The sequence below is a fragment of the Lissotriton vulgaris genome, chromosome 5 (genome assembly GCF_964263255.1).
Source record: "Lissotriton vulgaris chromosome 5, aLisVul1.2, whole genome shotgun sequence".
Taxonomy (NCBI): Eukaryota; Metazoa; Chordata; class Amphibia; order Caudata; family Salamandridae; genus Lissotriton; species Lissotriton vulgaris.
In genome coordinates this window covers 1183479592-1183503297 of record NC_141693.1, presented here as the reverse complement: position 1 = coordinate 1183503297, position 23706 = coordinate 1183479592, and the positions used below count along the sequence as shown (strand labels likewise).

Sequence of the window (23706 nt, the reverse complement as noted above, 5' to 3'; positions counted from 1 at the left end):
TATACCCTGCCACACCTATAGTGGCCAAAATCGATTTACAAAAGGGGGTGGTGATGAACAGAGTGTCTGAATTGAGCAGACCACTCTTACCCAGTCCAAAGATCAGGGCTTGATCCATCACCGTTATTTATCTCACTGCCCCATCCCAGCTCAGAACCTGGCTATATGCAAATCAGTCTGTCCCTGGCCCAGTGCATCATGGGAACAGGGCAGACTAAACTACCAAGCCAATTCTTTACCAGAAAGGAGACAAGCTACCGGGGACCGGTTTCTGGCATTTCAGCCTCTTCGGCCCGGCTTGCTTGAATCCTGATGGAGCAGTGAGAAAGGGACTCATGTCTGAGTATACCCTGCCACACCTATAGTGGCCAAAATCGATTTACAAAAGGGGGTGGTGATGAACAGAGTGTCTGAATTGAGCAGACCACTCTTACCCAGTCCAAAGATCAGGGCTTGATCCATCACCGTTATTTATCTCACTGCCCCATCCCAGCTCAGAACCTGGCTATATGCAAATCAGTCTGTCCCTGGCCCAGTGCATCATGGGAACAGGGCAGACTAAACTACCAAGCCAATTCTTTACCAGAAAGGAGACAAGCTACCGGGGACCGGTTTCTGGCATTTCAGCCTCTTCGGCCCGGCTTGCTTGAATCCTGATGTCCCTCACCACCCCTTGTTGTAAATATTTTTGTCCACCCTAAGCGTGGAAGGGTATACTCAGATGTGAGTCCCTTGCTCATTGCACCATCAGGATTCAAGCAAGCCGGGCCGAAGAGGCTGAAATGCCAGAAACCGGTCCCCGGTAGCTTGTTTCCTTCCCAGTGTAAGAATTGGCTTTTGTAGTTTGGTTTGCCCTGTTCCCATCATGCACTGGGACAGGAACAGACTAATTTGCATACAGCCAGGTTCTGAAACTGGGATGGTGCAGTGAGCTAAAAAACGGTGTTGGATCTAGCCCTGATCTCTTGACTGGGTGAGAGTATTCTGTTTAATTCAGAGACTCTGTCCCTCACCACCCCTTGTTGTAAATATTTTTGTCCACCCTAAGCGTGGAAGGGTATACTCAGATGTGAGTCCCTTGCTCATTGCACCATCAGGATTCAAGCAAGCCGGGCCGAAGAGGCTGAAATGCCAGAAACCGGTCCCCGGTAGCTTGTTTCCTTCCCAGTGTAAGAATTGGCTTTTGTAGTTTGGTTTGCCCTGTTCCCATCATGCACTGGGACAGGAACAGACTAATTTGCATACAGCCAGGTTCTGAAACTGGGATGGTGCAGTGAGCTAAAAAACGGTGTTGGATCTAGCCCTGATCTCTTGACTGGGTGAGAGTATTCTGTTTAATTCAGAGACTCTGTCCCTCACCACCCCTTGTTGTAAATATTTTTGTCCACCCTAAGCGTGGAAGGGTATACTCAGATGTGAGTCCCTTGCTCATTGCACCATCAGGATTCAAGCAAGCCGGGCCGAAGAGGCTGAAATGCCAGAAACCGGTCCCCGGTAGCTTGTTTCCTTCCCAGTGTAAGAATTGGCTTTTGTAGTTTGGTTTGCCCTGTTCCCATCATGCACTGGGACAGGAACAGACTAATTTGCATACAGCCAGGTTCTGAAACTGGGATGGTGCAGTGAGCTAAAAAACGGTGTTGGATCTAGCCCTGATCTCTTGACTGGGTGAGAGTATTCTGTTTAATTCAGAGACTCTGTCCCTCACCACCCCTTGTTGTAAATATTTTTGTCCACCCTAAGCGTGGAAGGGTATACTCAGATGTGAGTCCCTTGCTCATTGCACCATCAGGATTCAAGCAAGCCGGGCCGAAGAGGCTGAAATGCCAGAAACCGGTCCCCGGTAGCTTGTTTCCTTCCCAGTGTAAGAATTGGCTTTTGTAGTTTGGTTTGCCCTGTTCCCATCATGCACTGGGACAGGAACAGACTAATTTGCATACAGCCAGGTTCTGAAACTGGGATGGTGCAGTGAGCTAAAAAACGGTGTTGGATCTAGCCCTGATCTCTTGACTGGGTGAGAGTATTCTGTTTAATTCAGAGACTCTGTCCCTCACCACCCCTTGTTGTAAATATTTTTGTCCACCCTAAGCGTGGAAGGGTATACTCAGATGTGAGTCCCTTGCTCATTGCACCATCAGGATTCAAGCAAGCCGGGCCGAAGAGGCTGAAATGCCAGAAACCGGTCCCCGGTAGCTTGTTTCCTTCCCAGTGTAAGAATTGGCTTTTGTAGTTTGGTTTGCCCTGTTCCCATCATGCACTGGGACAGGAACAGACTAATTTGCATACAGCCAGGTTCTGAAACTGGGATGGTGCAGTGAGCTAAAAAACGGTGTTGGATCTAGCCCTGATCTCTTGACTGGGTGAGAGTATTCTGTTTAATTCAGAGACTCTGTCCCTCACCACCCCTTGTTGTAAATATCGCTGCAGAATGTAGCACGCGCAGAAAGAGGAGAAACAAGGAGAAATACAAGTATTTCTCCTCATTGGGGCACTCCTATGCCTCCCCTGGGGGGTATTGGGAGGTGTAGGAATCTTACGCATTCCCATTCGATTTTCGATTCCACAAAAATCTGGGAATGCTTCTGATTCCATGGGTGGTGCCTGGGAACACCCTGAGCAACACCCATGGAACACCACTTTCATGAAGTGTTCTGCATAAAAGGAGCACATACTTAAAAGGCCATAAAAAGCCACGCAAAGTGACTTTGCTTGGCCTTGTAAATATACTGCTGCATATTGCGCTGCTGGAGCATCAATAAAGTTTATTACTTTCATTCCCCAGCACACACCTAAGAAAATCAATTTAAGAATGATTCCAGCATTTAGTTTATATCCACTTCTTTATTGTTCTTCTCCGCTAATCCATCTGTTTTCAGCCAACACGTGTTTTGTCACAATTATCGCGACTTCTTCAGGGCTAAGAACTTACATGTAAATAAGGATCGCTACTACACCAATAATAACCAACAATTAGATCAAATCATCCATGGTGATATCAGTGGAGTTCTTATCATGCTCCAAACATGCTCAACCAAATCAAATGTGTAAAAATTACTACATCTAACTGGTAGGTAATATTGATGGTGTAGTGATCCTTATTTATATGTAATTTCCTAGATCTCAAGAAGGCGCGATAGTTGCAGCAAAACACGTGTTGGCTGAGAACAGAAGAATTTTCGAAGAAGAACAATAAAGAAGTGGATATGAACGAAATAATGGAATCATTATTACATTGATAATCATAAGAGTTTGCTGGAGAATGTAATAATATTTTTTAGTTGGCCCAAGCCACATTTTGGAGAAAGGGGTGGTGCTCTCTACCATTAGGCATCGCATTTTATTGGTGATTGTTTACATATTATATTGTGAACTTCCCTTTAGGGGGCCACTACCCTATTGAAGACCACCCACCAGTGAAAAAACCTCCACACACCAGTGGTGCAAAAGTAACACTATGGTCCCTAAAGGTTAAACATGTACTTACAGTGACAAGGTCCCCCAAAGGGTTAGTTGTTCCATAGGAAAGCTTTTATCAACAATATAAAATGTTATAAAGTTATCCCCACCTAGGAAATAATTACAAAGTTCTTTCTTTGACTTTTTAAAAATATTTATTACAAGCCCAATTCCCTGGCAAAGCGACATTTGTAATACAGATTTTAGAAAAGGTACTTTTAGAAAGTCACGTCTTCCCTGCCAAAAGCTTCTAGAAGCCCAATGTCCACTGACACGGGTGAGCTGGATAGGCCACTTGATGAGGTGTGAGCTTGCGCACAGAACTGAGAAAAAGACATTGGGGGTGGCGTTCTGTTTCTCTGGCAAGTTGTGGCTAGTGATCTCTAAAAGTGGTGGAGCATACGTGCCAGGAGTTTAACCCATTTATTTCAATCTCAATCTCACTCATACCCAATTCTTCCTACATTTACTCTCTTCCTCAATCCTCACTGCAAATCATATTCTCTCATTTCCTCATTTTCACTCCCACGCACTGTTAAACACAAACATTCTCATTCTCACTTACAAGCACACTTACATACACTCACCCTTCAAGGCATAATGACTTTGGGCCCTGGTTCAACTGCACCTGCTGCGAAATTGAAAGCTAAACCAATGGTTCACTTCCATTCCCTCTCAAATCCTCCAATCATTCACTCCTTTTAATACACTCACATGCCTTCACTCAGTCCCTCCTACTCATATTCACTTATTCAAAGTCAAAAAGTTACTTTATTTGGTTAAAATTTAAAACCATCAAAGTGCACATCACAGAGCATAGCACATTAAAACAAATTACATTTGTACAATAATTCATTCCAGTCATCACACCTTTAGCAGGTTCACCATGAGACATCAAATATTAGGCCATCCTACCAGACAAAGCATTCCTTAGTATTTAAATAAATATATAAAAAGTTTATCCTAATCAAATGTCCACTATTAACATAACAATTTCCCAAAGACAGGTTAAAAATTAACAAAATCCACACTATGGTACAGTGAGTCTATTCCTGCGCCTGATTGCCCCGATGATCAACTTTGCAACCCCAAAGCAAACTACCGGGGATGCTAACATTTGCAAATAAGCGAAAGCTGGACTGATTTGCTCGAAATTCCGCCCTCTTAATAGTGGGATGATAAATTTCATGCGTAACGAAACATAAAACTCGCAAAAAAATATCATATGTAGGGTATTCTGTTCCGAGAAGTTGTCACAGGGAGAGGGAGCCAATGTCCCTTCTTTAAAAAAAAACTTTGGAAAGGCAAGTAGCCAGGGCACCATATTATGCTTAAATCTAATTAAAGCAAATAGATGGTACGGTTTATTTATATATGTTAAATATGGTTGTATCTGCCTACCTAAGTTCAGCATGACAAAGCTCCTCACAGTGGGTTTGACTAATTCCCTTTCTTCCCTTATTAACATGGATCTAGCCAAGAACTGCTGCTTTAATCATCTGATAGCTGACTTACCAAGAGCTCTAGGGCTTAGGAATAAGTCAGGAAAACCAAGAGATTCCATTTGTGTCTTAATGTAACGGACCCAAGGTATTTCTAACCCTTTGTCCAGAGAAACGCAATCTTGGATTCTCAATTGATTCAAATTAGGGGGCGGTTGGGCCCAAATTCTCAGCCAGCATAATAATGGGGAAACCGCAATCTGATCCGAAATTAGGGTGGAGGCTGGGACTGACAGCAACTTACGGAAAAAAATATTTTCAACTGCCTGGATTTTACCGGTCTCTATATATCCCCAAATATCACTCCAATAGGTTACCATAGGGAGACACTTGGCATTGTAGACCTTCATGAAGGCAGGGAGCGGTTTGGAGCCAATTCTTCTAGCAAACTCTAGGATGGCCCCAGAGGCTCTAGCAAGGGTGTTCTTTTTATAGACATGCTGGGTGGACGACGAACGTCTTTCATCAAAAAAAACGCCTAAAGTTGAGAAGGCGGGGCCCTTTATATGTTTCATTCCCTTACAGTAAAATGTAGCATTCCTTGTTCTAACTGTACCAATAGTCATTGAGGGTGACTTTTAAAGATTTGTGATTAGATCTAGAGAGTCCATAAAATCTATAAAACAATCTAAAAGAGACTGCAGCCCTCGTGACGTCCTTGCCACCAAAACCGCATCATCGGCATACAGTAAATCAGTTTTGGGCCAACTTTTGGGTCATCTTTACAAGAGGATATCAGGGCATCCCCAGGTTTGTTAATAGAAAGTGTGAACAACAGGGGAGCTAAAATGCACCCCTTTCACACCCCTCTCTTGACAGCCTATGCTTCAGTTAGGCCACCATCTTCATTATAACGGACAGCGGCTGTGGTGTTTTCATGAATGGCCGCCAAGAATGAGATCAAATCTGCCTCCATGCGGATGCTGTGAAGGGATGCCCAAAGTTTTGATCTATTTACAAGGTCAAAAGCTGTGGTTAGGTCCATAAAAGCCAAATGGAGATCCCCACGCTTTGCGACCGTTTACTTCCCTATTACTAAATGTAAATTAAGACATTATCCCACTGTGCCCTTTCCCTGTCTAAAACCATATTGAAGATCGGATATGATGCTGTTTTTTTCCAACCAATCTGTTAAACAACTTTCCCTATTATTTTAGCTGTGGAATCCAAGAGTGAGATCGGTCTGTAACAGGCCGTATCCTCTCTTGAGCCCTTTTTAAAAATCGGGACAATTACCGCCTTCGCCCAAGACGGGAGAAAGCCGACCTGGGTTGCAGCGTTAAAAAATAAAGCTTATGATTTTTGCCCAAAGAATAGGATCTGCCCTGTAAAGATCAGCCGGCACCCCATCCAGGCCTGGTGCCTTCCCCCTTGTTGTTGACATAATTGACTCAGTGACTTCGTACAGTTTGAAGCCCAGGGCATTTAAGACACAATCTGTCTCCCCTGGCCAACTAATAGGTCCCTGGTTAGCGTCACTGTATACGCCCCCAAAGTGCTGAGCCCACCTCTCTGGAGAGATAAGACAATCATTAACAGAGTTAGTGGAATCATCAATAGTGGGGCTATTTACCACGGTCCAAAACCTAGTGCTATTCGCCAAGACACTTGCTTGGCTACGTTCCTCCCAAGCCATCTCTCTTAGCTGCGACTTTCTTTTTTGCACTGCAGTTTTTTAGGCCTTTCTGGTTTGCTTAACCCTATCAGGGTCCCTAGGCTTCACATTAAGCTCTTTCAAGAGCGCTCTGTGCATACTAACACAGGCTTGGTCAAACCATTTTTTATGTTTCTTGGGCCTTAGTTTGCAAGGGACTGTCAAGTTTATCGCTGCCTGCCTGGTAATGCGGTCAAATGCACCTAGGATTATTGATGGATCGGAATCCTGGTCCATACAAATTCCAAACTCCTCTACGCAGTCGTTAAATAGATTTTCAAGAAAACTATCTGGGATAATTACCTCCCATCTTAACCTGGGGGCTTGATCTTTTGGGGCGATTTTGGAGTTGGTTATGTGAACCAGGGGTTTAGTCTTCTCAGTAACAGAGATATTGATAATCAGAGTCAAAGGGTTGTGGTCACTCCGGCATGTATGGGTTGCACAGAAAATACCTAGTAAGACGTCAATAATCCTGAGACTAAAATGTAGATAATTGGCATACCCTTTACAGTAATTTAGAAGAAAATGAAAAAATGCAGAAACCAATGTTTGCACACAGAAGAAACAGGAACATCAAGGACCATATTACTCACTCCAGGTTCAGAGAGGGTCCCTTCTTTTATCCAAAAAACCATTGACGGTAATTCCCCCATCACTGGCACATACAAATGTAACACCAGCTTGGCCTGTGATTCAGCATTAGTAGGTGCTAGCTACACCTATCATCCGAACCGCTAAGTTCTCAAACTGTAAGACCAAAAACATCATCTATCTTCTTATTTGCCCCTGCGGACTTTGTTATGCGGGAGAGACAGGCAGACCGTTTTGTACTCGGTTGACTGAACGCTGTTCAGTAATTTGTACTTCCTTGACTAGTTCCCCACTTGTGAAACATTTCTTGGAGTGTGAACATAAACCCACGGACATCCGTTGGTTCATTATAGAGAACTGCAATACTGAGAATAGTATCAATTCTGAATTTGTTCGCAAAAAACGTGAAGTTTTTTTGATCTTTACCTTGGCATCATACCCCAAGGGTCTGAACAATAAAAATACCCTGGGAAAACGCCATAAAATATAACATCAAATAATTCCCTTACTGAGCAAAGTACGTGTTTCTTCTTCACTTGCTCCTATTTAATGTTCATGGTAGTTTTACACCTAAAGAGATGAAGATCCTGAGTGGTGCGAAGTTGCAAAGGAAGTGCATTCCAAGCCCTTGCTGCTTTTACAGAGATGGAGTGTCCACCTAAACATGCGTGCTGGAATCGTGGGAGAGCCAGTTGGCACTGGTTGGCCGACCTAAGGCGGCGGGTGGGGACATACATGGAGAAATGCATCCTCAGGTAGTGAGGTCCTTGACCATGTGTGGCTCTGAAAGATAGAACCAGAGTCTTAAACAGAACCCGTTGGGCCACTGGCAACCAGTGTAGACTACGCAGATGTTGCCGTACGCTAGACCTCCTCGAGATGTTAAAAAGAAGTCTAGCGACAGCGTTCTGAATAATCTGAAGACGCTTGATCAAGTAAGCTGGGATGCCGATGAACAAGGCGTTCGCGTAGTCTAAACGAGAAAGGATAAGGGCACGCGACACTGTTTCTTTCACCTCCCTCGGAAGCAAGGGAAATAATCTGCGTAAAGCTTTGAGAGTGCCAAAGCAAATGGCGGTTAATTTTTTTATGTGATCCTCAAATTTAAGGTTTTCACTAAACCACACTCCCAAGTTTTTTGCCGGGTTTCCCGTCGAATGGGGGCAGGGAGCATCGGGTGGCCACAATAGTTCTCTGACATTGGTTGGAAAATCTCCGTAGAGGAGAACTTCAGATTTTTCCTCATTGCACTTCAGTTGAGCAAGTGCAAGCCAACGGAAGACCGATGAAAGGCAGAGCTGGACAGAGGAGGTATCCAGATCGGCACCTGGCCAAGTGTACAGTAGCTGGGTGTCATCAGCGTAGGCAATGATTTTTGCACCTAGTTGTTCGGCCAAGAAAATCAGAGGGGTCAAATAAATTATTAAACAGCAGGGGACTGAGAGTAGACCCCTGAGGCACCCCAGTGGATAGTGTCCTGGCTGAGGACGCGTAGGGCGGCATCCACACCTGTTGGGTCCGATTATTCAGGAAGGATGTCAGCCACTCCAAGGCGGAGCTGGTAATACCAATAGCAGACAGCCTGGTGAGAAGAAGCTGATGGGGCACCGTGTCGAAGGCGGCAGAGAGGTGTAACAAAATCAAAGCCGCTCTGCCGCCTCTGTCCAGGCACGCCCTAATAACCTCCGACATCTCAACCAGTGCTGCTTCAGTGCTATAGGCAGCACAAAACCCTGACTGGGCCGGGTGCAAAGCATGGAAGGCCTCCACAACGGCGTCCAACTGGCGAAACGCCATTTTTTCACCTTGTTCTTTAAAAAAGCACTAAAAACACATCTTTTCAATCAATCAATCAATCAGCAGAATTTTTATAGCGCGCTACTCACCCGTTAGGGTCTCAAGGCGCTGAGGATGGGGGGGGGTCGCTACTGCTCGAACAGCTAGGTCTTGAGTTGTTTCCTGAAGGAGAGATGGTCCAGGGTCAGCCGTAGGTGGGTGGGGAGGGAGTTCCATGTCGTGGCTGCCAGGTAGGAGAAGGGTCTTCCTCCGACGGTGGATTTGTTGATTTGTGGGACGGAGGTGAGGGCGAGGCTGGCGGAACGGAGGTGGCGGGTTGGTGTGTAGAATGTGAGTCGGCTGCTGAGGTACTTCGGGCCCGTGTCGTGGAGAGCTTTGTGTGCCTGGGTGAGGAGTCTGAACGTGATCCTCTTGTTGACGGGGTGCCAGTACAGGTCTTTCAGGTGGGCAGAGATGTGGCTGTGGCGAGGGATGTCCAGGATGAGTCGTGCTGAGGCGTTCTGAATGCGCTGGAGTCTTTTCTGGAGTTTGGCTGTGGTTCCAGCGTAGAGGGTGTTCCCGTAGTCCAGACGGCTGGTGACAAGGGCCTGGGTGACCGTCTTCCTGGTTTCGGTGGGGATCTACCGGAAGGTCTTTCGGAGCATGCGCAGGGTGTTGAAGCAGGATGACGTGACGGCGTTGACGTGCTTGGTCATTGTGAGGGAGGAGTCCGTGATGAAGCCCAGGTTGCGTGCGTGGTCCGTTGGCTTGGGTGCGGTGCCCAGGGCAAGGGGCCACCAGGAGTCGTCCCAGGCGGAGGGAGATGGTTCGAGGATGAGGACTTCCGTCTTGTCTGAGTTCAGTTTCAGACGGCTGATCTTCATCCATTCCGCGACGTCTTTCATTCCTTCCTGGAGGTTGGCTTTGGCGGAGGCGGGGTCGTTGGTGAGGGAGAGGATCAGCTGGGTGTCGTCGGCATAGGAGATGATGTTGAGGTTGTTTCGGCGTACGATGGCTGCGAGAGGGCTCATGTAGACGTTGAAGCGGGTGGGGCTGAGTGAGGATCCGTGCGGAACACCGCAGATGACTTCGGTAGCCGAGCAGCGGAACGGGGGGAGGCGGACTCTCTGGGTTCTTCCGTCGAGGAACGAGATGATGCACTCCAGGGCCGCTCCTTGGATTCCGGTGTTGCTGAGGCGCTGTATCAGGGTGCGGTGGCATATGGTGTTGAAGGCTGCTGAGAGGTACAGGAGGATGAGGGCAGCAGTTTCTCAGTTGTCGAGCAGGGACCTGATGTCGTCGGTGGCTGCGATGAGGGCGGTCTCGTGCTGTGGTTTGCTCGGAACCCGGACTGTGAGGGGTCGAGGGACCCATTGATCTCGAGCAAGGCGCAGAGTTGTCTGTTGACGGTCTTCTCAATGACTTTGGCTGGAAAAGGGAGGAGCGACATGGGGCGGAGGTTCTTGAGGTCCGTGGGGTCCGCGGTTGGTTTCTTCAGGAGGGCGCTCAACTCGGCATGTTTCCAACTCTCTGGGAAGGTGGCGGATGCAAAGGAGCTGTTGATGATGTTCCAGAGTTGGGGTGCGATGATGGAGTCGGCTTTGTTGAAGATGTGGTGTGGGCAAGGGCCGGTAGGGGAGCCGGAGTGGATGGTGTTCATCAGGCGGGTGGTGTCTTTAGTGCTCACCGGGGCCTAGGTGCAGAGGGTGGTGGTGGGGGGCGTTGGTTCGGTGGTTGGGTCCGTGGTCTGCGCGCCGAAGCTGTTGTGTATGTCGGCAATCTTGCGGTGCAAGAACGAGGCGAGTGAGTCGCAGAGGTCTTGCAAGGGTGTGATGTTGTTGTTGCAGGCGCTGGGGTTAGAGAGCTCTTTAACGATGCTGAAGAATTCCTTGCTGTTGTGGGTGTTGTTGTCCAGTTGTTCTTTGAATGTTGTCTTCTTGGTGGTGCGGATCAGCTGGTGGTGTTTGCGGGTGGCGTTCTTGAGGGCGGTCATGTGTTCTGCTGTCTGGTCGTGGCGCCAGGCTTTCTCGAGGGTGCAGCAGGTTTTCTTGGAGTTTTTGAGTTTGTTGGTAAACCAAGAGGCTTTCCTGCTCCTGGGTCTGCTGGGAGGATTCTTCAGTGGTGCGAGTTCATCGGCGCAGTTGATGAGCCACTGTGTGAGGTTGCGCGCTGCTTTTTGGGGTCTGTCGTGTTGGTGGGGGGGTTCTGGCTGAGGGTGGTGGTGAGTTGGTCGGCGGTGATCTTGCTCCAGCTTCTGCGGGGAACCTCTTGTGGGTAGTGGTGGGTCGTGGTTCTCCTGAAGCTGAAGTGGACGCAGCTGTGGTCTGTCCAGTGTAGTCGGGTTGAGTGGCTGAAGGAGATGTGCTTACTGGAGGAGAATATGGGGTTGAGCGTGTGGCTGGCGTAGTGGGTGGGGATGTTCACCAGTTTCTTGAGTCCGAGGTTGGCGAGGTTATCCAGCAGGGCGGCGGTGTTGCAGTCCTTGTTGTTCTCCAGGTGGAAGTTGAAGTCCCCTAGGAGGATGTAGTCTGTGGAGGTGAGGGTGTGCGGACTGACGAAGTCTGCGAGGGCTTCACTGAATTGTGTGCGTGGTCCCGGGGATCTGTAGATGAGGGTGCCTCTGAGGGTGGTCTTGGGGTCGGCGTGTATCTGGAAGTGAAGGAACTCGGCGGCAGTGAGGGTGTCGTAGGAGTTGGTCGTAATGCGTATGGTGTTTCTGTGGATGATGTCGATGCCTCCTCCGGTTTGGTTGACGCGGTCCCTCCGGGTGATCTTGTAGCCCTCCGGGATGGCTATGGCAAAGACGGGGGCTGAGGAGGCGTTCATCCATGTTTCTGTGAGGAAGGCGACGTCTGGTGATGTTGAGTCGAGGTGGTTCCAGAGTTCGACGACATGCCTGTGGACGGAGCGGGTGTTGAGCAGGATGCACTTGAGGTGGTTCTTGCTGGGGCTCGGCTTGGCGGGTGTGGTGCAGGTTCGGAGGCAGGTGAATTGCAGGCTTGGCAGGTGAAGGGTCCGTGGGTGCGTTTCGGGGCGGCTCGGTAGCAGGCGGTGTTCCGGCCGGCATTGAGTGCGTGGAGGGTTGTGGCGTTGTAAGTTCATCGGGTGCGCTGGCATCGACGAGGACCAGGGGCTCTGGCGCTGGGCGCGGTCCAGGCTAGGACGGGCGCAGACGGGCTTGCCTTTGGCGTGGACTCCTCCATAAATGGCGAAGTGGGAGGGAGGAGAAGCTGGGAGGCAGGAGCGGGGTGGCGAATGGGAAGGGGCACTGAGGAGAGGGGGCGGGGCCACAGGGGAGCAGCGGCGGGGATCGGAGAGAGGGGGGAAAAAGAGCGGGAACCAGAGGCGAAGGGGAGATAATCAAGAGACAAGGGCGGGGAAAAAGGAAGAGAACCGTGGCACAGAGCAAGCCCAGAATCCTCAGCTGCAGGAGCAGCGGCGATTCACGGGCAGGGAGGCGCACGGACTACAGGACCCAGAGTCCTGCGGGAGCAGCGGCCGACCAGAGAAAGTAGCGGCAATAGCTGGGGTACCTGGGCACACTCACGGGGGAGTCTGCACAGCGTGTGGAGTGACTGGCCCTGAAGCAGGGTCAGGGGTCACATGGCACTATAACTTCTATTTCCACTCCTTCTCTCTCTCTGCATGAGCTCGCTCCAGGACACTCCAGAGTATTTGAGCGCGCTACGAAACCTTTTATAACATACCATAACATAACATAACATAGTGCCTCCTTCGCCGGTGTTTTCATTCATCTTTTATTCTCTTCTTCTTATGTCATTAATATTCTGTACAGTATAAGGATTTTTCTTTCATTAAATAGGTTTCGAATGTTATTTTACTTTTTGCATAGCAAATTAGTTTCATTTGTGGTTTAGTTTTAGTCTTCTCCGTATATTTGGTTTTCTCTATGCATTTTCACGTACCAGTCGGCGACACGTCCATTTTATGCTCGTATTTTTTGTTCTGTGCGATAGGATATTTATTTTATCACGTCCATTGCTAGGACAATATTAGCACATGTTTTCTTTTATACGCATGCGTGCTCTTGTTCACGCACATTTTCATTCATTCTTTCTTGTTCTTGTTACCGCACACTAGTTGTTTTTACCCATCAGTTTCATTGTTGTGACGTCTTCAGCGTGCGACCCTTCCGGCACGTTCGTGGGCTCCCGCTTTTGCACGCAACTTATAGCTTTCTGTTTAATTCCAAACTTCATCCAGGTCGGAATCCCACATATGTGTATACTCCACGCCAGGCTGCCCGTAAGTAGTTATTATTGTGTTGGCTGACTGTATTAGGTTCTTGCACGGCTAAATGCCTGGTCTTGCATTCATTCGTTTCGCTTAGTGTCCACCTTTTAAGCAAATGTAATGCATTAGTGGGCTATTATAGATGTATAATTCACATGCAAGGTTGATTGTAGTGGTCATACTTAGTTAGGGTCGCCCTGTGAATATATACATTCAAAATACCGAGATGGGCCTTTATATAACTTTAGATTTTACTTATTATTTTTTGGAGTCTTCTTCATCCTTCATTATTACATCCACGCATTAGATGTTTGGTTTTTCGTTTCAGCTCACCAAAAGTTGGTGCCAGGCGTGATCTGTCTCTGATTGCAACTTAAGGATCATTCCTATCCTGACTTTCATCATTTACCTATTTAAGGTAATCATGCTAGGATACCTGTTGAGCAGTAGAGGTCCTTTTGAGTTTTCATTTTCTCAAGTTAGTTGAATTCATAAATCACATGCTGTTTTGTAGGTTCAACTCTATTGGTTACCTGTATCCTCAAGGACCAGCCTTTTATTTTATTTTAAAGCGGTGATTTTTCTCGCCACAACACAAGGTTCACCTTCGGGTGATTGTTTGAATTACACTTTACCAGGTATTTATTTTTAAATTATTTTCACTTAGGTTGACACAACCTTCTTCAAACCTGGTTCACATAATCGCCTACAGCTTTTTTAACATCTTTCATTTTTCATTCAGAAACGGAAAATGGAATCCGTTTTTTCTCCTGTTAATGTTGTCACATATCATTGGTTACACAACTTTGTGGATTATATTCGGTAATTATACAGCATATTTTCTCACATGGTTTAGTTTTTAGCCTCAGTCACTTCTCTCTTCTTTCATAGGCATGTATTAATAATATAGATCTTTGGTTATCCTTCCCTCTCTCTGTTTAGTTTTCTGCTGCCTTGGAGATATGTCATTTTTCGCAAACCTAGCGCAATCGTTTTAAAACTATTTTAGGTATGACAAAATATCTGTTTTAAGGTACTTCCTAGCATGTCCATTACGTATAAGGGCATTACTTGGGCATTTTCTCTGTCACAATCTTTATATGCACAAGTCTGATAGGTTGAGGCATTGGTCTATACTTTCTTCAGCTATTCTCACTTGGGTGTGGTTAAAAGCTTCTCTGTTTTATCACATCATATTTGTTCTTCCTTAGCACCAGCCAGCTTTTTTGTTAACTGCATCATGCACTATAACCTGTTTTTTAACAGTCTCGGTGTACCACAGTATATGATATGTGATGTTTAGCTATTTGTTCATTATGTTTTATTGTTAGAATCTTCAAGTGGTTCTCCAGAAGAATGCGTGTCATACGCTGAAACGAGCGTAGAGATCCACATCCTACCCACTTTGTTGCTTCAATTTTTTGTATTGTGTCTTATCATTGAATGTGTATTTAATTTGTATACATTGTTTTTTATCATTTTATGCCTCATATGATTTGGTATGTTTTGTGATCATTTATATGTTTGATAACAAGATTGTTTTTTACTTGTCTTTCTTATGTATATTTTTTATAATAATAAATGAACAATATTTTTCTAGAAATGTTGTCGATATCAGTTAAGTACACTGCAGTTCTGTTATTATCTTTTGTATTGTTGTACCTGCCATACTGCAGGGTTTTAGTTGCCTAGGAATCTGTTATATTAGAAATATTGTTGCCCTCTCCTAGGAACTTCTACTAGTTACAGGGGGTCCCTTTTTACACATTTAAGTCGATAATACTTGGGTCACCTTGGCCCGTATATGTAAAGATGGGAGATGAAACGTCCGACTCTACAGGGCAGATCAGATTATAGGTCGATAAAAAGCTCTCTAGAAAAGACCCAGAGTTTGTATGCTCAAAATGTGTTAGCCCCTGTGGGCCTACTCCTCTTCTAGTCTTGACATGCAATTTGTAGGACAAACGTGAATGTTAAAATCACCAAGGAATAATGTATGGTAGGACACATCGACCGTAGCCCCATAGTCATCCAAAAAGGCAACAAGAAGTTTTAAATGCTCTAAATCATCACTTCTTGTAAAGGAGTTATAAAAATGAATCACTAAAGTTTTTCCCTGTTAGTTCAACTGCTAGAATGTATGGTGAGCACGTATCTATTACCTTTACCCTATACAATAATTTTAGACTAATTAGCAACAAAAGCCATCAACCCATGGGTCCACTGTAGCCAATTGATTTACTGATAGTCAGCCTTGTTCGTCCAAGTTAGATAAGGCCTCAAATCTATTTGAGACTGAAATATAAGGGGCACTCTCGCTCTGGAGTCTCAATGGGGGCCTGTAAAAATAACCTAGTGGAAGGGCAACAATAGAAGTGGCAGAGAGTGGGAAATGATCATGAGGTTTAAGGATCATTTGGGCAGCTGCTGGGCTTCAAAAATTAACAATAACACAACCCCCCCTATATTTTTTTGCGACTGCCCCACCCATGCAACTCTGCACACCATCAAGATAATATTGGGCGAGGCCACCCTAAAACCTTTCAATCTAGATAACCAATCCACAGATGTATTTCTTAGTTGGATCCAATATTCTGATTGGTCGGGTCCCACAGTGGGGGAACACCAGCCAAGCCCACGACCAAAGGACAGGCCGGCGACGGCAAATGTATGATATCACGCGCAATCTTAGTGGGCGCATTGTTAGAGGTACTGGGTCCATTGCTAGAACAGGCAGAAGAGGTTGCCTGCCCCCAACATGGCCTGTAATGCTACACTCAGTTGCGAGAAGGGCCCCTCTGAGTTTAATCTTACAAGCTTGTTTAGTGAACTTGCTACACACATTTCTTCATTAGTATTTTTTGCTACCCCTTGGGTCATAACCTTATTTTGGTCCCTAACACAATTACCATTCCTGGGCCCTACTGGCGCCCCTTTTTCCAGGCCTCCCCCTGCAATCCTCACTACATCAGTGTTTGCCTTTGCCTCAACAATATTTGAGAGCAGGGGAAGTGCTTGGGCAACAGAGAAATCAAGATTCTGCAAATGAAGATAACGCCCTGTGGCACCATGGGTGCTCACACTTAAAGGACTAGAGCGTTCAGTAGGATTAGTGTCTACCATCTCTCCCCTCCCTAAATCAAAGATAGGTTCTGTGTCAACCATACCAACTTTTGTTATTTCAGCGAACTCTATGCTTGTGAGGCTTGGGGTTTGTAGAACTGGCACAGGTGATGTAGCCATTCTTATTGCCCCCAATGAAGATCTTTTTTGTCCCAAATACACTCCCAAAGACAATCTCTTTTTGGTAATCTGGATTTCATGCTGAAGCACAGTTTCAGCACTGATTAGGAAAGCATCCAGGGTCCCCACTACCCCCCCTGCCCCGCACCTCTGCCCTGTGAGCTTACGTGTTGTGGCCAACAAGCAATAAATCTGGTATTTAAAATGTTTAAGACAGTGCTAATACGCCTTACCAGTTCACACTAAATAATAACAATGACTGAAGCTTAAGTTATAAGTCAAAATTCACTAGCAGTTAAACATAAACATCACTGACCAAATCCTCTAGACCTCTAAGATAAGTAAAAGTCCTTTGAAAGGGAGGTGGGCCAGCCATTCCTCCTTCTGGCTACGACGGGTGCTGCGGGTGCCCCAATGCGCTTAAAAGCGCCGCCTGGCTCTTCCCCCTTGAATGAATGAATGAAATGGGTCTTATAAAGCGCGACTTAGCCCAAAGGCATCAAGGCGCCATACAGAACAACGTGGACAAGACAGACATACAGCAGAAGTCTTTCAGCAGAACAACAAACATAGAACAGAAGTCTTTAAGCACCAAGAACAGGGTCTATGAATAAACATCCTGACAGAGCAAGGTTTTCAGTTGTTTACGGAACAACCTAGGCAAGGGTTGAGAGGCCAGTTCAGGAGGAAGGGAGTTCCAGAGTCGGGGCACCAGGGTGGAAAAGGCTCTGCCTCCCCATCTGGCCTTTGAGAATCTCGGAATGGTAAGGAGATTATGAGAGGAAAATCGTAGCACTCTGCTTGGGCGGTAAGGCTGAAGAAGGGAGCTGACACCTTTAGAGCCATAGCCATGGAAGGCCCCGTGGGCCAGACAGAGGAGTTTAAATGAGATTCTGGCCTGGACAAGAAGCCAGTGAAGGTCTTTCCGGGCCTGAGAGATTGAGGCGAGCCGGGGAAGGTCCAAGACCATCCCAGCCGCTGCGCTCTGGACCATTTGGAGGCGATGGACCGCAGATTTATTTATACCTCCATATAAAGCATTACAGTAGTCTAGTCTCGAAGAGACCAGAGCCACTGTTGCTAGTTTCCGGGCCGCCAGGGAGTGGTAAGGTGCGATTTTTCAGGGGGTCCTGACGATACCACAACAGGTAGATACAGTCATATTGACTTGAAGGTCAAAGGAGAGAGTGGTATCAAACAGGACCCCCAGATTTCTGGCCGAATGGGAAGGGACCGGACAGTCTCCAAGGGACGGCGGCCACCATTCATTAGACCAGAGGTCCTGTCTACCCCCAAAGATCAGGACCTCCGTTTTATCTCCGTTTAGTTTGAGGAAGCTTCGAATCATACACTGGGAGATTGCTTCCATGCATGATCTAAACTTCGAGGCAGACTCAGCCACTGACTGGGAAAGGGAGACCAGAATTTGGGTGTCGTCAGCGTATGACAAGACCTCAAAGCCAAAAGATCTTACAACTGAGGCCAAGGGGGTCACATATATGTTGAACAACAGGGGGCTCAGGGCAGACCCCTGTGGGATGCCACATTGCAGAGGCCTAGAGGCTGACAGAAAATCACCCAGCTTTACTTGTTGCTCCCTTTCATGACGGAAGGAAGACAGGAGTCTAAGTGCCGGACCACCAACCCCTATCTCCCCCAGCCTGGCGACCAAGACCGCGGGAGACAGGGTACCAAAGGCCGCCATGAGGTCGAGGAGGACCAAAAGAGTAGTATGGCCTCTGTCAACTTCCGACCAAATCTTATTGGCCGAGACAGTGAGGGTGGATTCTGTGCTATGGGCACTACGAAATCCGTGTTGAGAGATATCTAGAAGATTGGAGTCTTCCATAAAGGCGGTAAGATGGCGATTTAAATGAGTCTCTAGTATCTTTGCGGGGCTGGCAGTAGGGAGATAGGGTGGACATTTTTTAATACTCCCAGGTCCAGGGAGGCCTTTTTCAAAAGCGGTTTAACCACCGCCGATTTCCATACGGAGGGAAAGATTCCCTCGGTAATGGCCTGGTTCATCACTTCAAGGAGGGGGGGAACAATCACCTCCCTACATGATTTTAGAGTTTTTAGAGGACATGGATCAAGAGGAGAGCCTGACTTGATGTTATCTAGTAGCTGATTTAAGCCCTCATAGGTGAGAGGAGGGAAAACGAGAAGACTGAATGCTGGAATCGCCGCCGGGGTGACGGGCTTATGGCAGATGGACAAAGGTGAACTGATATCCAGTTCAGAGTTGAGAAGTTCGAGGGATGAATAGATGTCAGTGATTTTAGTATGAAAAAAAGATGAAATATTGTCGCAAAGCTCCTGAGATTCTACAATGGCATCTATGTTTTTAGGAGCAGAAAGCGAACTGATGATCCTAAAAAGATCTCTCGATGATTTTAAAGATACTGTGAGATTATTATAATGAGCTTTTTTCTCCTCAATGTTTGCCGTCTTGTAGGCCTTAAGGAGCAGTTTGTGTTGGTTCTTTCCGGCAGAGTCTGGATGAGCAGACCATTTCCTTTCATGTTTCCTGCATTCCCTTCTCAGTGTTCTAAGACGGTCATTGAACCAGGGCATAGAGGGACTCTTGCGGGCACAGTAGTGTTGTTTGGCAGGGGCTAGGGTATCAACAGCTCTAGAAATAGAATTAGTCAGGGCAGTAGCTGCTAAATACACATTGCTATCGGGACGAGATATCAGTCCAGTTAGGAAGGGGGCCAAGGTTTCATTAGTAATCTGTTTAAAATTGCATCTAGTTTCCCCTTTCTTAGAGTCAGAGAGGAACGAGGAGGAAGGAGGAATGTTCAACTCAAAAGGTACTGCCAGATGGTCAGACCAGGACAGAGGGATGGGAGTTCCAGTTTTGAGCCAGATGTCACCGCTGAAAAAAACATCAAGTGTATGGCCGGCCAGGTGGGTGGGACCGGCCACATGCTGTGACAGGCCGCAGGCAGCTAGGGAGTCCACCAGGGAAGTAGTGTCTCTGGAAGCATCATTTTCTAAATTAAAATTAAAATCTCCCAGCAAGGTAAAATTAGGTCTATCAAGGAATAGTTCAAAAAGATTCATTAGGTCCTGGGAGAAAGAGGGTCTAGGACCTGGAGGCCTGTAGCATAAGATGCCGGAGAAGGAAGATGTAGCAGTGAAGTTGATGGAAAAATATGCTGCTTCATACGAATCGGAAAGGGTAGATAGAGGATCAATCCGGCAGGTGAGCGCGGTCTTATGCAGTATGCCTAGACCACCCCCTCTACGCCTGGTTCTGTCCATTCTCGATAGAGCATAGCCTGATGGAATGGCAGCAACTAGGTGGGGTCAGATGAATCCGCAGCCCAGGTCTCAGTAGTAAAGACCAGGGACGGCTTCCTTTGTGAAACAAAATCATGAAAGTCAATATTGTTCTTGCACTGTGACCTGGCATTAATAAGGATGCCCAGCTCTTTATGTGCGACGGAACTCTTACAGACTATAGTAGCTCCCTGCAGCCTTTCCAGATGTTTTCTCTTTTTGAGCACAGGACTACAGCTAACGCAGGCTGAGAAATAATTATCGGTAGGGTATAGAGTGTGGTGGCAGGATTTAGACTGAGGTCTGAAGGAGAGTATAATATTGGGTGAATATAAAGTAATCCCTACCGGAAGGATGAAACTGGGAGCAGCCCGCCTGGCCCCTAGCGCGTCCTCAGCGCGGACGTGCGCAGACGGGCTTAACTTTGGCGCAACTTCGGCATGTGCGCGCTCTGTGCGCGTCCGCTGTGCGCGAAGAGAGCCATCACACCTAAATAGGGTTGTGCCTAAAGGTGAAACCCCTCGTGACCCAGAGTAGCCAATGGGAGCGGGGACACCAATTTTATGCCGTCGCGCCCTCCACAAAAACGGGAATCACCCGTGGTGGAACGGGGCGCAGGGCAAGGGGAGCGCCAGGTGAGTACAGATCTCAGCGCACAGTGCACAATAAAGAAAATAAAATGTTAAAAAGCGGCTATTTAAAAAGCATCTTAATCATGCAGCTAAACACAATGAATGCGTGAATGCGTGAACGTGTGCCACACGGGGGAAGCTCGGAGTTGCAGTCCGGGGCGAGAGCAGTGAGTCGGGTGGTGGGAGCAGGAGCAACTGGTCTGGTATCCCCTTTCTTGCAGACCCCTCCTGTGCGAGTTATCAAGGGCAGTAAGTTGAACAAAAGTCTACCGGCGCTGTGGGAGCCCCAATGTGCTTAAAAGCGCCGCCTGGCTCTTCCCCCGTGACGCCTTAACGTGTGCCACACGGGAGAAGCTGGGGGTTGGGGTCCGGGGCGAGAGCAGTGAGTCCGGGAGCAGGAGCAGCTGGTCCGGTATCCCCTTTCTTGCGGACCCCTCCTGTGCGAGTTATCAAGGGCAGTAAGTTGAACAAAAGTCGTCCCGCGCTGCGGGAGCCCCAATGCGCTTAAAAGCGCCGCCTGGCTCTTTCACCGTGACGCATGACTGTGCGCCACACGGGGGAAGCTGGGAGTTAGAGTCCGGGGCAAGTCCGGAGCGAGAGCAGCGGGTCCGGTGGAGGGAGCGGGAGCAGCTGGTCCGGTATCCGGTATCCCCTTTCTTGCGGACCCCTCCTGTGTGAGTTATCAAGGGCAGTAAGTTGAACAAAAGTCGTTTGTTTCTGTTTCCTACCTTTCTTTTCCTCCTAATTTCTCACTTGTCTGTGTTTCTTTCTTTCTGGATCAAAGGCTGATGACGAAAAACAAGACCCACTCCTCATAAATGAGCGCAGGTACCCATCGCCTGCAATCCCCGGCATAAGCACTGTGTAAAGCGTCTTACTTCTGTCTTAATGTTATTTCAGGTTTTTTTTTCCTGCCTGGTACCTCCCCGCTTCCTTGTACTAGATTTCTGTCTCCTCTTGTGCCATGCAGTCTACTATGGGCCCTCTCTATTCACTTATTCATACACACTTTCAAACTCAGATTCTCACTCACTTTTACTCTCATTGACACACGCAACCTTGGAACCACAGCCATATAAGAAGCTGGGGCACAGCTGGGGATTCTATCTCCACTGCTCTGTTTGGCTTCCCATTGGCCTTAGGGATGCACAGATGTATGCCCTAGCAGCCCCATATTAGCAGGTATATTGTGCTGCTTGAGGTGTGAGCAGTAATTCTGCTAAATAAAATGGATTGTGACTCTGTGAGGGGACTGTAGTTGAACTAGCCCTTTCATGCCCACAATTCAGACATTCACTTAGAGAGTGTTGGGTTTTAAAAGCAGTATGTAGCTGGATCACCCTTCAGCCCTCTCTGCTCCCTTCTCATCCTCTGACCAGGAGCCTGGAGACGAGGCAGAGAGGGTTGTACTGTGCACTAGAAATGTGAATGAAAGCATGAGGGTTGTGTTTATATGATTACTGCTAAATTAAGTGATGCATAGTGTCACTTTCAGAGAGGCATAGTGCATAATGTGGGACATCACAGGAGGTGGGGGCAGCACCCAAAAGCCCCTTAAAAGGGACAACCACTTCCTCTGGTAAAATGACCATCTGGGCTGTGCCCAGGAACATAAATTCAGAGAGGCTTAGAATTTTACAGGCAGATTTAGCCAATACCTGGTTCTGGCCCTCCATTGCCCTTCTAGGCGGCCAGGTACCAATCCCAGTGGGAGAGGAGCTGCCCCTAGAACCCGTTTTGAGTGACCACAGTGAATGGGTTGCTCATTTCTCAGACAACACTTCTAGGATGCATATAGGAGCTCTGCACAAGGGAAAAAAGGTTCAGGCATGTTGGATGTATATAGAGATTTTCCCTGTGGAATTGTTTGTTGTAGCTCACACAGGAATTGCTTAAAATGTGGGTAGGGTTACCCATGGGAAACTTTTCCCAATTGGTTGGGGAGAGGCCACAAGTACCCCCACACCTGCAGACTAGTGCCAGGCATACATGTGGCACCCAAATGCACTCTCTTCAGAACACTACGGGACCAGTGGAATACAAAAGTAGGACTGCACCTGCTGATGACACCCGTGAGGAGACCTGAATGGCTGGACCTGCTCCCAGTTGTGTATACTACAGTGATTTCCAGGGCAAATGTGAATAAACTTTTACACTCTCACAGGCAAATGATAAAAATGTCTGCTAATTCAGAAATGCAATTTAGTGAGACAGGGACAGCAGAATTGTTTTTACGATCACAGCCACATAGCTGGAAACCTCAGACCAGTGCGGCTGATATTATTAAAAGACCTATACACATGGTAGCACTGATGGAGATGTATCCAAGAAAAGCAACACAAAAATGGAGAAGTAACAAGAGCATACATTGATATGATCTCTTATGAATGGTTTAGAAAAGGTGGAATAAATTAACCACAAATTTGCAACTACAATTTTGACCTCCTATGCAGAGAACAAACCTTGAAAGACAAATAGTAATTTACAGCTTATTACAACATGAGAGAGACCTCAGTGCTCTAGTGATATGAACAGATCTGTACCTGTGCTGAATCTTGAGACGAACAGCTTCCAAGGAAGATTCAAACACTATAGGATGCATCCTTCAGTAAAATTATCAACAGTTAACTGTCGATCCCTGTCTCATATCTTTATAGTGATATTTGACTAAATCTTTCAAAAAAATTTGTGTGAACCCTCAACTAGCCAACCCAGTTATTACTGCTCCTCTTTAATGTTCTTTATTATAATGCTTCATACACCCTTGCAGTGAGGACACTCTTTAAATATTCAGAGACTCTTTGATATGTGACTTTCTGTTTTACTCCCTTTTCCATTTATCTTATGAATATGGCAGGGGCAGAGGTCATCTCCCTTTTCTTCTCATTTATAGATGAGCCATGTTCCCCTTCTGAAGTTCTAGGTACTTTTCCAATCCTGTGCATCTTGGAAAGGATCTGATTGTATTTTATTTGCCAGAGGACAGTAAACCTAGCTGATAATGCCATTTCCCTGTCCCGATGTGTGTGTTGAACACTGTCTTTGTTTTCAGTATGTAAAGAGAAAAGTATGGCTTTGAGACATACCTGGTGGTCGAGGTGAGTTGGTGCCCGCATCTAGAAGAATGAGAAGAGAGAGTTATGAAACGCGTCTTTTATGAGAAGATAATATTTGGAAGAGAGAGCATTATAACAAGAATCCTATGGATTAGAGAGTTGCAAGAGAAAAAGGAATTGAGGGATGAGAGAATAATAAGAAGAGCTCATTAGGAGGTGAGTTATTTGTTAAAGAGAGCATTAGATTAACAAAG

General features: G+C 46.8%; 2 protein-coding genes across 2 annotated transcripts in view; both read right to left on the bottom strand.

The window, feature by feature from the left end:
• Positions 1 to 23706, bottom strand: part of LOC147712229 (scavenger receptor cysteine-rich domain-containing protein DMBT1-like) — a 1653398-nt gene that overhangs the window by 1607839 nt on the left and 21853 nt on the right. The gene's annotated exons all lie outside the window — the stretch shown is intronic.
• LOC147712230 (scavenger receptor cysteine-rich domain-containing protein DMBT1-like) overlaps positions 1 to 23706 on the bottom strand; it is an 83477-nt gene that overhangs the window by 39233 nt on the left and 20538 nt on the right. The window contains exon 3 of the mRNA XM_086919271.1: positions 23483 to 23512. Within this exon, the coding sequence (XP_086775397.1) occupies positions 23483 to 23512 (30 nt within the window). The remainder of the gene's footprint in view (positions 1 to 23482; positions 23513 to 23706) is intronic.